This window comes from Sinohyriopsis cumingii, chromosome 18 (genome assembly GCF_028554795.1).
Source record: "Sinohyriopsis cumingii isolate HCF-2022 chromosome 18, ASM2855479v2, whole genome shotgun sequence".
NCBI classification, from domain to species: Eukaryota; Metazoa; Mollusca; class Bivalvia; order Unionida; family Unionidae; genus Sinohyriopsis; species Sinohyriopsis cumingii.
The window spans coordinates 24,796,088-24,810,120 of record NC_142978.1 but is presented as its reverse complement, the minus strand read 5'-3'; the positions used below and the strand labels follow the sequence as shown (position 1 = coordinate 24,810,120).

Here is a 14,033-nt window from a genome sequence, read left to right as displayed (position 1 = left end):
ACTTAATGACATCATACATGAAATTAATGAGTACACAGGTATGTGATTGGTTTATCCCACATGACTTCTCAAATGCAGTGAAAAAACAATTCTTATCTCATTTCCTTTAAAGAAAAAAACCAAAAGGTTACACACAAGGTGACTACCTTTTGATATTGATATGGCACAGAGTTTAACTTGTGGTTTTTAGGGGTCATGATTGCAGTGAAAATGGGCTGAAATCTTCACATGTATATTTTCCGATATCAGCAACCAGAGTTTGAAAAGTTTATTCCCAAATCTTCTCCAAAAAGATAGTCCCAGACTTCAATCCCAGTCACCCATGGGGAGCAGTGTTGGCTCAGTTGGTCTAGTTCTGGCACCAGATCCAAGGATTTAGTATCTGCCCAGGCCAGTCAGGGTCAGCCTCCTTGGTGTATCCTTTGGAATGGCATTTAACTTCCATGATAGAGCCTCTGGTGGTTTTGTGGTTAGAGAGTCTGCCTCAGATGCAAGAGGTCGCAGGTTTGAACCCCAGCAGAGTCATACCAAAGACTTATAAAAATGGTAATAACAGCTGCCATGCTAGGTATTCAGCATTAAAAGGTTAGTGTTAGGACTGGTCAGCCTGGTGTCAGGATAATGTCTGGGTGGGACATGATGCCATGTGTCTGCTGCATGATGCCCCAGTGCTAGACATCACTATAAACTGCCACACTGCAGACATCATAGCGATATGACTGAAAAACTTAAAGCTTCGTTAAAGATCAAAGTCACACACACACCCATGATGGAGCCAATAAAGTGTTAGAAATGTTGTTAAAAACCAACCCACCATCCCAGTTACCCTGGAAAATATCTTTGTGGGTTAAAAACCAACCCACCATCCCAATTACCCTGGAAAATCTCTTTGTGTGTTAAAAATTGCAGCACTTTAATTATGAAGTATAGCTATATCTTGCTGAGAAATTATTTATTTATAATGTTAGTTTTTTTGTACAAGAGAGCAAAATTCATATTCATGTCCCTATGAACATGTTTGCAATCTTTGAAATTCTCGTTTCCAACAATTATTTGATTAAGTGCTATTTCAGTTGCATTGATTTTGGTGTTTTGACACTGGCACACTTAGACATCTTGACAGAATTTAATAACTGAAGTCAAACTGACCCATTTCTTATGCTGCTTAAGCTCTTGTGTAATCTAACCATAATCAGTTAATATCTTTAATCCTGTCCAAATTACTTTTCATCATAAGAAGTATAGACTCTTAATCCATCTTGACAACTTAAAGCACCAAAGCAGAACATGCCTTGTAGACAAATTCAAAGCAATGTTTATTGTTTTTTGCTGATTGGACTCATTAGTAACCCAACCATAATCAAGTAACATATTTAATCCTTGCCGAATTTTACTTCAGCTCAGATGTAGTTAGACCACATTGACAAACTTCAAGCGATGAAGCCACCTGACCCTGCTGACAGGATCAGAGGATGAAATTAGGAACTGCATTGTCTTCCCCTGCTTAAACCAAGTCAATCACATGATCACAGGCAGTTTTATTGTAAACATACTATGCTGGAACCAAAACGTAAAACAATTTAAAAAATGAAAATTTTCAGTAATAATTTTGTGTATGCAGGAGAATTCAGTGAATGACTATAGGGACAGGAAACACCCCTAATCTTGGAAGAAAACCCCCCCAGTGGGAGGTTTACATGTAGGCAAACATATAAGGGCTTATGCTGTTGTTCCCATTATTTAGTGTTCCATTTATGTAGCTGCAGTGGCTTGGTGGTCAAGATGATGGACCCCTGACCAGAATGGTGCAAGTTCAGTTCCACTGCTGGATGGTTGGTTAGTTGATTGTGGATTTTATGGTGCACCAGCACTGTAAGGCTATATAGTGTCAAAAAAGAGGTTATATGATAAAAAAAAGTGTAAATCTAAAAGGTTTACTACCAGCAAGTATTAAAAGTACAAAAACACAATGATAATATGATGAAAATATATGATAGTTCCTGATCAGTGGGGATGTTAATTGTGTGTAAGGGGTAATTGGATAATAAAAGATAAATTAGGGTGATTAACATCACAAATATTGATTAAAAGTACTGAAAGGAAATAGGATTACACACAAGCTTTATTTTTGAATAAATGTTAACTTCAACAATTTTAAATACAAGACACATTTAATGTTATCAGAAAGTTCCTTCATGAGCTGAACATTATTGTAATGATTGCATGCAGACTGGAGATCAAAACAGTGTATCATAAAGTGCTTCACAGTGAATTGCAAGAAACAGACTAAGGTGGGTTTTCATTGTTCAATATTTAAAGGTCGTTATATAAGTATGACCAATTATAATTCTTGTAGATGGTTCTGCAGGAAGGAGGCCATTCTCCTAAGGTTGCATGTGGTAACATGGAGGTTGTTATTGTCAGCATCATTCATTGTCTGCCACTTATTAAGTAAGGATTTTTTAAAATACCAACTGTAATAGAGTTCAGTCATTCCCTTAGTTTTGTTCACACACACACACACACAGAGTTGTAAATTACCAAACCCCTTCCACCAAAAACAAACATGACATGAGGGTGAAATTAATCTTTTTTATTGGAGTTTCTTCCATAGCATAGCATGGATGTTTTTCTTTGTCAGAATGGACAGTTAGTAATTATGCAGATGTGGCCCTGCTACTTTCAAGATGTGGAGGTGTGTACAGTGCTGAGGTTCCAACAGCAATGCAGGTAAACATTTTATAAACTTTTTAAAACGTTACAAATCCAAGCATGACATAGATACATTTTGGGTCATCAGGTTTTGGATGTTTACCCAAATACAGAGATCATGTTCTCAGATGTTTGGTTTAGAAATTGCTTTCACCTTAAAATGTAGCATTTTGCATGACTATTCTGCAACCTCTGGTCTCCTTTGTTCCTGGTTTAGTGATGATGGATTCCAGCTTGAGGACAGTGTTAGCAAATTTATGTTGTTCTCTTTAGGGCAAGAAATATTTTGCAAGAATGCCATATTGTTAATATGTCAAGAATGATCATTCTTAACATTTCTTGTTGGATCTCTAGTGTCATAATAGTCACTTGTAAATTTGTTTATGTTTTGGTCTTTGCTAATTGTGACAAACATTAACTAATGCTGCATAGAATTTTCTTTGTGACCTAGAAATTTTGTTTTACCAAACATTTAAAAAAATCAACTCTTAATATATGTTTATTTACTTATTTTAACATTTGAACTATTAATATATAAAATGTCAGAAAACATTAATTGTTGCAGAAAGGAATGACAGGCCAGTAAAACATGATTTCTTTTTATTATTCCTCTTCCAGGACCTGGCAAAATCCATTTTTAATAATGGAATAGCAGAGGACTTTCTTGCTATGGCCAATAAGGTAAAGAAATATCAACATTCATCTCTCAAATATCCTGTCTGTGTTATATTATTATGTCATCATTCATCTCCAGACTATCTTGCCTGTGACATATTATTATAGAATTATGCCCTTTTCTCTGAGTTTGTCGTATGGCATGCTACGCAGGGGCTTCATCATAACGTGTGCTGTGGATTGACACTTCTAAACAAGAGAGATAATTGTTTTATGATTCAGTAGAAAAGTGATACAATATGGTGATGCACCTTTTTCAAGCAACAGAAACACAGTGATATTTTAAAGCAACAGCTGAGAATAGTTGTAGTCCAGACATTCATTGGTCATATGGTGTTAAGAAAACATTATAGAAAGATCACTTTGAGGGTTGGGTGACATGATATATTTTGTCATATGGGTGAAATGACATGTTGTAATGAGCACATGCTGTTAAGATTGCATGATATAATGGGCATTTGAAGGTAAGATGACATGATATAACAGTTGTTTGAGGATAAGATGATATGATACAACCATCATGGGATGGTATTTTGACATATTACAGTCATTGCCTGGTAAAATGATATACAAAAGCCACCTGAGGGTAAGTTGAAATGAAACAGTCACATGAGCTGAAGATGATATCACACAACAGTCATCTGAGGGTGTGATGATATGACACAACAGTCATATGAGCTGAAGATGATACAGCAGTCATATGAGGGTGTGATGATATGACAGCAGTCATGTGAGCAGAAGATGATACAAGAGTCCTATGAGGGTGTGATGATATGACACAACAGTCGTATGAGGGTGTGATGATATGATACTGCAGTCATGTGAGGGTATGATGATATGAAACAACAGTCATATGAGCTGAAGATGATATGATACAAGTCATATAAGGGTGTGCTGACATGATACAGCAGTTATGTGAGGGTGTGATGATATGATAGAGCAGTCATATGACGGTGTGATGATATGATACAGCAGTTATGTGAGGGTGTGATGATATGATACAGCAGTCATATGACGGTGTGCTGACATGATACAGCAGTTATGTGAGGGTGTGATGATATGATAGAGCAGTCATATGACGGTGTGATGATATGATACAGCAGTTATGTGAGGGTGTGATGATATGATACAGCAGTTATATGAGGGTGTTATGATATGATACAACAGTCATATGAGGATGTGACGATATGATACAGCAGTTATATGAGGGTGTGATGATATGATACAACAGTTATGTGAGGGTATGATGATATGATATAACAGTCATGTGAGGGTGTGATGATATAACAGTCATGTGAGGGTGTGTTGATTTGATACATGTCATTTGAGGATGTGATGATATGACAAAACAGTTATATGAGGGTGTGATGATATGATAGAGCAGTCATGTGAGGGTGTGATGATATGATACAGCAGTCATGTGAGGTTATGATGATATGATATAACAGTCATGTGAGGGTGTGATGATATGATATAACAGTCATGTGAGGGTGTGTTGATTTGATGCATGTCATTTGAGGATGTGATGATATGACACAACAGTTATATGAGGGTGTGATGCTATGATAGAGCAGTCATGTGAGGGTGTGATGATATGATAAGCAGTCATGTGAGGGTGTGATGATATGATATAACAGTCATGTGAGGGTGTGTTGATTTGATACATGTCATTTGAGTTAGTGATGATATGACACAACAGTTATATGAGGGTGTGATGATATGATACAGCAGTCATGTGAGGGTATGATGATATGATAAAGCAGTCATATGAGGGTGTGATGATATGACACAACAGTCATGTGAGGGTGTGATGATATGATACAACAGTCATGTGAGGGTGTGATGATATGATACAGCAGTCATGTGAGGGTGTGATGATATGATACAGCAGTCATGTGAGGGTGTGATGATATGATACAACAGTCATGTGAGGGTGTGATGATATGACACAACAGTCATGTGAGGGTGTGATAATATGATACAACAGTCATGTGAGGGTGTGATGATATGATATAACAGTCATGTGAGGGTGTGATGATATGATACAGCAGTCATGTGAGGGTGTGATGATATGACACAACAGTCATATGAGGGTGTGATGATACGATAGAGCAGTCATATGAGGTTGTGATGATATGATATAACAGTCATGTGAGGGTGTGTTGATTTGATACATGTCATTTGAGGATGTGATGGTATGGCACAACAGTTATATGAGGGTATGATGATATGATACATCAGTCATATGAGGGTGTGATATGATAGAGCAGTCATGTGAGGGTGTGATATGATACAACAGTCATATGAGGGTGTGACGATATGATACAGCAGTTATATGAGGGTATGATGATATGACACAACAGTCATATGAGGGTATGATGATATGATTCACTAGTCATGTGAGGGTGTGATGATATGACACAACAGTTACATGAGGGTATGATGATATGATACAGCAGTCATGTGAGGGTGTGATGATATGATACAGTAGTCATGTGAGGGTGTGATGATATGACACAAAAGTTTTATGAGGGTATGATGATATGACAACAATCATATGAGGGTGTGAAGATATGATACAGCAGTCATATGAGGGTGTGATGATATACAGCAGTCATGTGAGGGTGTGATGATATGATACAACATTCATGTGAGTATGATGATATGGTACAACAGTCACATGAGGATAAGCTGCTAAGCAATCATGTGAGGGTAAGATGATACAATACAACAGTCTTGTGCGGGTAAGAGAATATACAGCTGTCTCATGAGGGTAAGATTACATGATACAAAATCATATGAGGGTAAGATGATAAGATACAACAGTCATATGAGGGTAAGATAATATAACAGTTATCTGAGGAAAAGATCATATGATTAAACAGTCATGTGACAATAAGATGATAATGATACATAAGTCACATTAGGATAAGATGATACAACAGTCACGTGACAGATAGTAATGATATATTAGTCACATTGGGATAAGATGACACAACAGTCATGTGAGGGTAAGATGATATAAAAGACATCTGAGGATAGGATGTTATAGTACAATAGTCACAAGAGGTATGATATGATACAACAGTCATATGAGGGTAAGATATGATACAACAGTCATCTGAGAGTAAGATATGATACAAGAGTCATCTGAGGATAAGATGATAAATACATCAGTCATGTGAGGGTAAGTTGATATTACAATGGTCATCTGATGGGAAAATGATATGATACAACAGTCATCTGAGGTTATGATGATATGATATAACAGTCATGTAATGGTAAGTTGATATGATACTACGGTTCTGTAAGGGTAAAATGATATGATCTAACAATCACACAAGGGTAAGATATGATGCAACAATCACACAAGGGTAAGATATGATACAGCAGTTGAGTGAGGGTAAAATGATAAGATACAACCAGTGTTTCCCTTTACACACATTTGTGCGTCAGGGACGCACGCTGGAGAAAATTTATGCACACATTTTGTTACTGTGCGTTTTTTTTACGCAAAGGATTTTCATAATATGATCATGATTTATTTAATACCCAATGCATTGGACGATGGATGGCATCGTATATACTTTGCGTATAGGCATTGACTGGTTCCCTGCTTTGTTTGCTCCCTGCCTTACGCTCCTCTATTCGTATAGCAAAGTGCAACGCTGGAAACATAAATCAATGAACCAGACTAGCATAGGCAATGTTATGACGGAGTAGCTTCCCCTAATCTCGCGAGCTTCTCACAATTTCCATCAAGCTCAGCAAATTGTTCTAGATATTTAACATCAAGGCTCGTTGCACTAGAAAGTGATCTCCAGATTCAAACGTCATGCACTAAAAAGCATTAGCGAAGAAAGTGAAAGAAGCAGAACACAAAGAGTATCTGTGGATCTAACTTTAATGAAAAATGGAGAAAATTATTCCCTTGACTGGAATATTCATTATGATTACCGGTGTGACTTCTGATCGCGTGATTGCAAAGACTGCAAAAGTGAATAATCCTTTCATGACAGGATTTAAAAATTTTTAAAAATAGTCCCTCATTCGCCATAAGATATATGGAGAACACATTATAACCTAAGACATTATTTCACAACAAAGAAATCAGTAAACTTGCATAGACAAATGCGTTATTTGGATTACAAAGTCAGCGGGTCATTGCAGATTTTGTTGGTTTTTAGCTTTTACTGCAATAAAAGAAAGATCTTAAAGTTCAAGTGTAACTTATTAGAAAGAAGATGAATCAGTATCCTCTTTGATATTTGGATAAATGTGTTCTAGGATGAAGTACAATGAAACCTATGATAGTACACATTTGATGAAAGGCAGTAAATTAACTCCCATTTGGTTAAAAATATTTGTTTGGCTTTTTGTATTGGCTTATATGTAATGTGTTGGGCTATAATATTGTTGAGGAGACTGTTAAAAGTACGACTTTAAAAGAAAAATGAACTAATAAAATTATTCTTTGAATGGACAATGCATTTGCTTGTTAACTGTGCATGTTGGTGTATTTGTATGTTTAGAGAAAGAGAGAGAGAGAGTATGTTGTGCAAGTTGCAATATCCTATTTCAAGCTGAAAAAGTACGAGTCATATGAAAATTTGTCAGTACATTTTTGACCCCCACATTTTTTATTTGACCCCCAGTTTTGACACCTAGGGATTTTTTGTACCCTCAATTTTACACCCCTGGGGGATACACTGGATACAACAGTCATGTGAGGGTAAGATGATATGATAACAGTCACGCAAGGATAAGATGATACAGCAGTCTTGTTAGGATTATATGACATGATACATCAGTCGTGTGATGTTACAATGGCCTGATATAATGATCATGTCAGAGTAAATCATTGATATAATGGCTATGTGAAGGTAAGCTGACATGATATAGTGAGCATGTGAGGGTAATGCTTTTTTGGTTTTGTGGGGTTTAATTCCATTTTTCAGCACATCATAGGCTTTACATGGCAGCCAGTATGTCCAGTGGAGGAAGATGTGTGATTTGATGTGATTTTGATTTTTAACATAGCTTTAACATTTTTTCAGTCATATCGCTATGATGTCTGCAGTGAGGCAGTTTATAGTGATGTCTAGCACTGGGGCATCGTGCCGCAGACATGTAGCATGATGTCCAACCCAGTCACATTATCCTTACACCAGGCCAACCAGTCTTAACACTAACCTCTTAATGCTGAGTGACAAATGAGGCAGCTATTGGTACCATTTTTTAAAAATAAGTCTTTGGTATGACTCGGCTGGGGATCGAACCCAAGACCTCCTGCATCTGAGGCAGATGCTCTAACCACTAGGCCGTCAGAGCAGTCCAGTGGAGGAAGAACCATTAACATACAGAATACTATTGACAAGCTTTCTGACATACATTGGTTGAGAAAGACTTGAACTCATGCAGACATATATGAGATGTTTGAGTGATCTGTAAAGGCGAATGCCTAGGATCATGATATAAAGGGCATGTGAGGGTACGATGACATGACAAAACAGTTATATGATAGTAAGATGACATGACATAACAGTTATGTAGAGTAAATTACATGATATAACAGTTACAGTGGTCCACCATTTATATGGTCAACCCTACTGCACTGGGAAAGTGTCTGCATAAGACGGGTGGTTTTCCCAGAGGGTGACTATATTTGTGAGAAGTATGTATATGTATGTGTATGTAGTAAGAAAGCTACATGTAACTTCAAAGCAATTAATATCTTCATTTAAAATGAGCATTAATTATTAAAAGATTTTTGAGGTCTTGAGAACAGACATATTTCAAGTTGACATACATTAATAGTTCTTATTCTTGACATAAGCGTGAAATGCGACTGGGGTATTGTTGGCATGTGCATTGTAAACCATTCAAAAATGTAATTTAAATATTGGTACATACGTTGCTTGGCATTTAAAATAATTCTCTTTTCGTTTACTCCATTTTCACACAGCTGCAGAATATTCTCCTTGTCTGTTACGATGTTGTTTATTTGAGTCTTCCCTACATACAATTTTTGGGTAAGAACTCTTGAACTCTCCACATTGTCATCAAGTCAAATGATTTTCAAGTATTAATTCTCTGTTTATGTGATGGCATGTTTAAGCTTTGTAAACAATTTATTCCTGTGTTGCTAATTGTACAGTACTGCAATTTAATTATGCAGAGAAAACTCTTGTAGAGTAGAGGAAATGCCTTCTTTATAAAGGAAGTGATACATTTACTGTCATGTGATTTTTGGGGTCTTTGTCTGGTACCTTGTTTTGTTCTCAGTTTGTTAATCCACAAAGTCTATATTTAGCCTATGCTGATTATGTTCTGATCTTGACAATTACATCTGGTACCATTCTGGTGGCCTAGTGGTTAGAGCATCTGCCTTAGATGTGGGAGATTGCCGGTTTAAATCGTGGCTGAGTCATACCAAAGACTTACAAAAATGGTACAAACAGCTGCCTTACTAGGTGCTCAGCATTAAGAGGTTAGTGTTAGGACTGGTCAGCTTGGTATCAGGATAATGTGACTGGGTGGGATATCATGCTACATGTCTGCAACATGATGCCCCAGTGCTAGACATCACTATAAACTGCCACACTGAAGATATCATAGCGATATGACTAAAATTGTTAAATCTATGTAAAAAATCCAAATTACACACACATTTGCACAATTTTGTCCGGTTGTAATTATCAAAGATAAAAGATCCACCACCGTGTAAGACCCCAAACTCTATCACAACATTGATGACCCCAGTAAATGTTGGCATTAATGATAGAACATTAACCATACATGTACTTTAGCCAACACTTAATTCAGTAATGAAACTCTGACATTGGGAAACATAAATTGGTAAGGATAATTGGGATTACTTACTGAATCGTATAAATTAGATATCGGTTCTGGACACATATTAAAATACAATTTAGGCACTTGTAAGGGATAAAAGTACAGTTTTACAATAACATGCTGGCTGCTGGTTGTGTTAGAGGGGTGGTCTTACTTGAGGGTACTTTTGAACACAAACTCATTGGCGCCAAAGGATTCAGGCTGTAAACAGTGGGTAGCCATTGGTCATGGAGGCCGTTCATGAGGGAGACCACTGTATATGAGGGTAAAATGACATGATATAACAGTCATATAATGGTAAATGGACATGATATTTCATATGAATATAAAATGACATGATATAAAGGGCATATGAGGGTAAAATGACATGATATAACAGTCATGTGATGGTAAAATACATGATATAAGTCATATAATGGTAAAATGACATGTAGTAGTCATATAAGGGTATAATGACATGATGTAACAGTCATATAAGGGTAAAATTATATGTTATAAAGCACATGTGGGAGTATGATGACATAATATAACAGTTATATGAGGGTAAAATTGCATGATATAAAGGGCACATGAGGGTAAAATGACATGATGTAACAGTCATATTAAGGTAAAATGACATGATATAAGTCATATAACAGTCATATAACAGTAAAAGCCATGATGTAACAGTCATATAAGGGTAAAATGACATGATATGACAGACATAAGGGTGAAATGACATGACGTAACAGTCATATAAGGGTAAAATGACATGATATTACAGTCATAAAAGGTTAACTTGACATGATATAACAGTCATAAAAGGGTAAAATGACATGATGTAACAGTCATTTAAGTGTAAAATGACATGACTTAATAGTCAATATAGTGATAAAATGACATGTAACAGTCATATAAGGGTAAAATGACATGATATAACAGTCATATAAGGGTGAAATGACATGATGTAAGTCATATAAGGGTAAAATGACATGATATAACAGTCATAAAAGGGCAAAATGACATGATATCACTGTCATGTAATGGTAAAATGACATGATGTAAGTCATATAAGGGTAAAATGACATGATATAACAGTCATAAAAAGGCAAAATGACATGATATCACTGTCATGTAATGGTAAAATGACATGATGTAAGTCATATAAGGGTAAAATGACATGATATAACAGTCATATGAGGGTACATGACATGATACAACAGCCATATAATGGTGAAATTACATGTCACAGTCATATAAGGGTAAAATAACATGATATAACAGTCATATAAGGGTAAATTGACATGATATAACAATCATATATGCATGAAGTGACATGATGTAACAGTCATATAAGGATAAATTGACATCATATAACAGTCATGTGAGGGTGATATGACATGACCTTTAGGGTAATATAAAGACATAAGAGAAGACATATTTTTTCTAGGAAATGTAAAATATGTTATGTGTTTGAACGTAATCAGTTCCCATTTTGGTTAGATAATCATTATCATTGCACAAGTTTTAGATATAATAGATGCTTTTGTTCTCAGGAAATGTATTTTTTTGCAAAACAAAAAAGGTGAATAATATTTAATTCTTATAAATTAATATATAATAGTGATTTGGTGCAAGCCATATTGCATTCTGTAAAACCATCTTAAACAAAGCATTACTATTGAGAAGAAACATTCATTTTAACCACATATTTGATATATTGTATCTATCATAGCTTTTATGACAGCAGATAAGATTTGATGTACTCATGCAATTCATACCCAGCTGTGTGAATTGGCTTCAGTGTTGGCATGCTTAGAGTAAAGGAGATGGGTGGGGTGGTGGCATATAGCCTGCAGTAGACCAGTGTTACATATGTACAGTACAGTTTTCCTAATTAACACGCAGGTGACACAGCTAATACAGCAGATAATTCTTCTAGGGGAAAATTATTTCAGAAGTGATTACGAGGCTATGTCAGACATTTCCATATTTTAACTTTCACAATATTTATTCCTAAACTTATTTATTCATGTTTCTTTCTCCACAATTTAATATTGAAATAATCTGAATGCAGAAAATACTTTCTAAAATTATATTCATGGAAAAACCTCAAGCATTATTGTCTGATATCAGGATTTTTGGAGCAGATCCCCCCACTTTGCTGGAGAGGTTAGAATGTGTATAATATTACACAAGGGTGACTTTAGTCAGTGAAGGTAGTTTGTAGGTATGCACAATTGTCTTCAAAATTTGATTACTCCATAATGGTATGGGTCTGAGACTCTTTTAATGTGATTGGAGTGGGACTGAGAACTGTTTGTGTGTGAATGGAGTACTACCTGGGACTATTTATTTACATAAAGAGTGGAATCTGTGACTGTTTGTGTCAGTGGAATGTGACATAGGCCATTTGTGCGGGAAAGAAAGTGGAACCTGGACTGTGTGAAAAGAGAGTGTGACCTGGGACTTGTTTGTTTATGTCTGTAATAAAAACATGCAACATTCAGCTTTGCAAATGACTCCTATTAAATAAGGGATTTGGTTTTGGGGTTTTTTGTGCATTGTATGGCACAAAACACTTTGAGGGCTATATTGTCTTGAGACAATTAAGGCAAGGTGTCTTGCTGAAGGACACACAGCTGGCACTGATCCAGGCTGATTAGTTGGTAAGAACCCTTCTGGTCATGAATTAAGCACCTTTACTACTGAGCCACCACCATGGTTTTCTTTATTACGGTAAAATACATGCTAAATTTTCTTCTATACATTGTTCTGTTATCCTTCTAAGGACCAGAAAGTAAATTAATGTTGGGTGGGGTTTGGTGTTTATCTTTTTTCATGTATTTAATAATTATTTGGACATTCCATTCCAATCCTTTGGGATAATGATGATGATGCTAATGATGGTAGTAACGAAGTAACACAAGATGATAATGGTGATGATGATAAAGACAATTATGACATTGATTATCATGATGGTGATTATGTCAACAATGCTGTATAGAATACTTATACTTTCCACAATGCTGACATTTTCTACATTGCTGATATCTTGCACCTTGCTATGTTTCACATTACTGATATTTCAACATTGCTGATATGTTCCACAATCTGATATTTCCACATTGCTGATATGTTCCACAATGCTGATATTTCCACAATGATATGTTCCACAATGCTGATATGTTCCACAATGCTGATACTTCCACATTGCTGATATGTTCCACAATGCTATGTTCCACATGGCTGATATGTTTCACATTGCTGATATCTTCCACAATGCTGATATTTCCACTTTGCTGATATATTCCACATTGCTATGTTCCACATGGCTGATATGTTCCACATTGCTGATATGTTTCACAATGCTGATATTTCCACTTTGCTGATATGTTCCACAATGCTATGTTCCACATGGCTGATATGTTCCACATTGCTGATATCTTCCACAATGCTGATATTTCCACTTTGCTGATATATTCCACATTGCTAATATATTCCATATTGCTGATATGTTCCACATTGCTGACATGTTCCACAATACTGATATTTTCCACATTGCTGATATTTCCACAGGAGTGTGTGCAGCTTTTAACAAGTGATGAGTGTCCTCCAGAAGTGAGGCAGAAATATGGGACTTTCATTGAGCGACATGGCCATAGATGTATCAAAGAGGTATTTGTTTCCTTTTTAAACATGAATATGCACCTATTTTTGTTTAGAAAATACTGGAAGGCTTGTGTGCACTTGTTTACACTTGATTTTTGTGTACACATATCTTCTGTTCAGCACATTTATTTTCCGTATAG

General features: G+C 36.0%; 1 protein-coding gene across 1 annotated transcript in view; it reads left to right on the top strand.

Moving 5' to 3' along the window:
* LOC149776242 (uncharacterized) overlaps positions 1-14,033 on the top strand; it is a 180,086-nt gene that overhangs the window by 125,845 nt on the left and 40,208 nt on the right. The window contains exons 28-30 of the mRNA XM_089942647.1: positions 2,642-2,730; positions 3,331-3,393; positions 13,801-13,899. Of these exons, the coding sequence (XP_089798773.1) occupies positions 2,642-2,730; positions 3,331-3,393; positions 13,801-13,899 (251 nt within the window). The remainder of the gene's footprint in view (positions 1-2,641; positions 2,731-3,330; positions 3,394-13,800; positions 13,900-14,033) is intronic.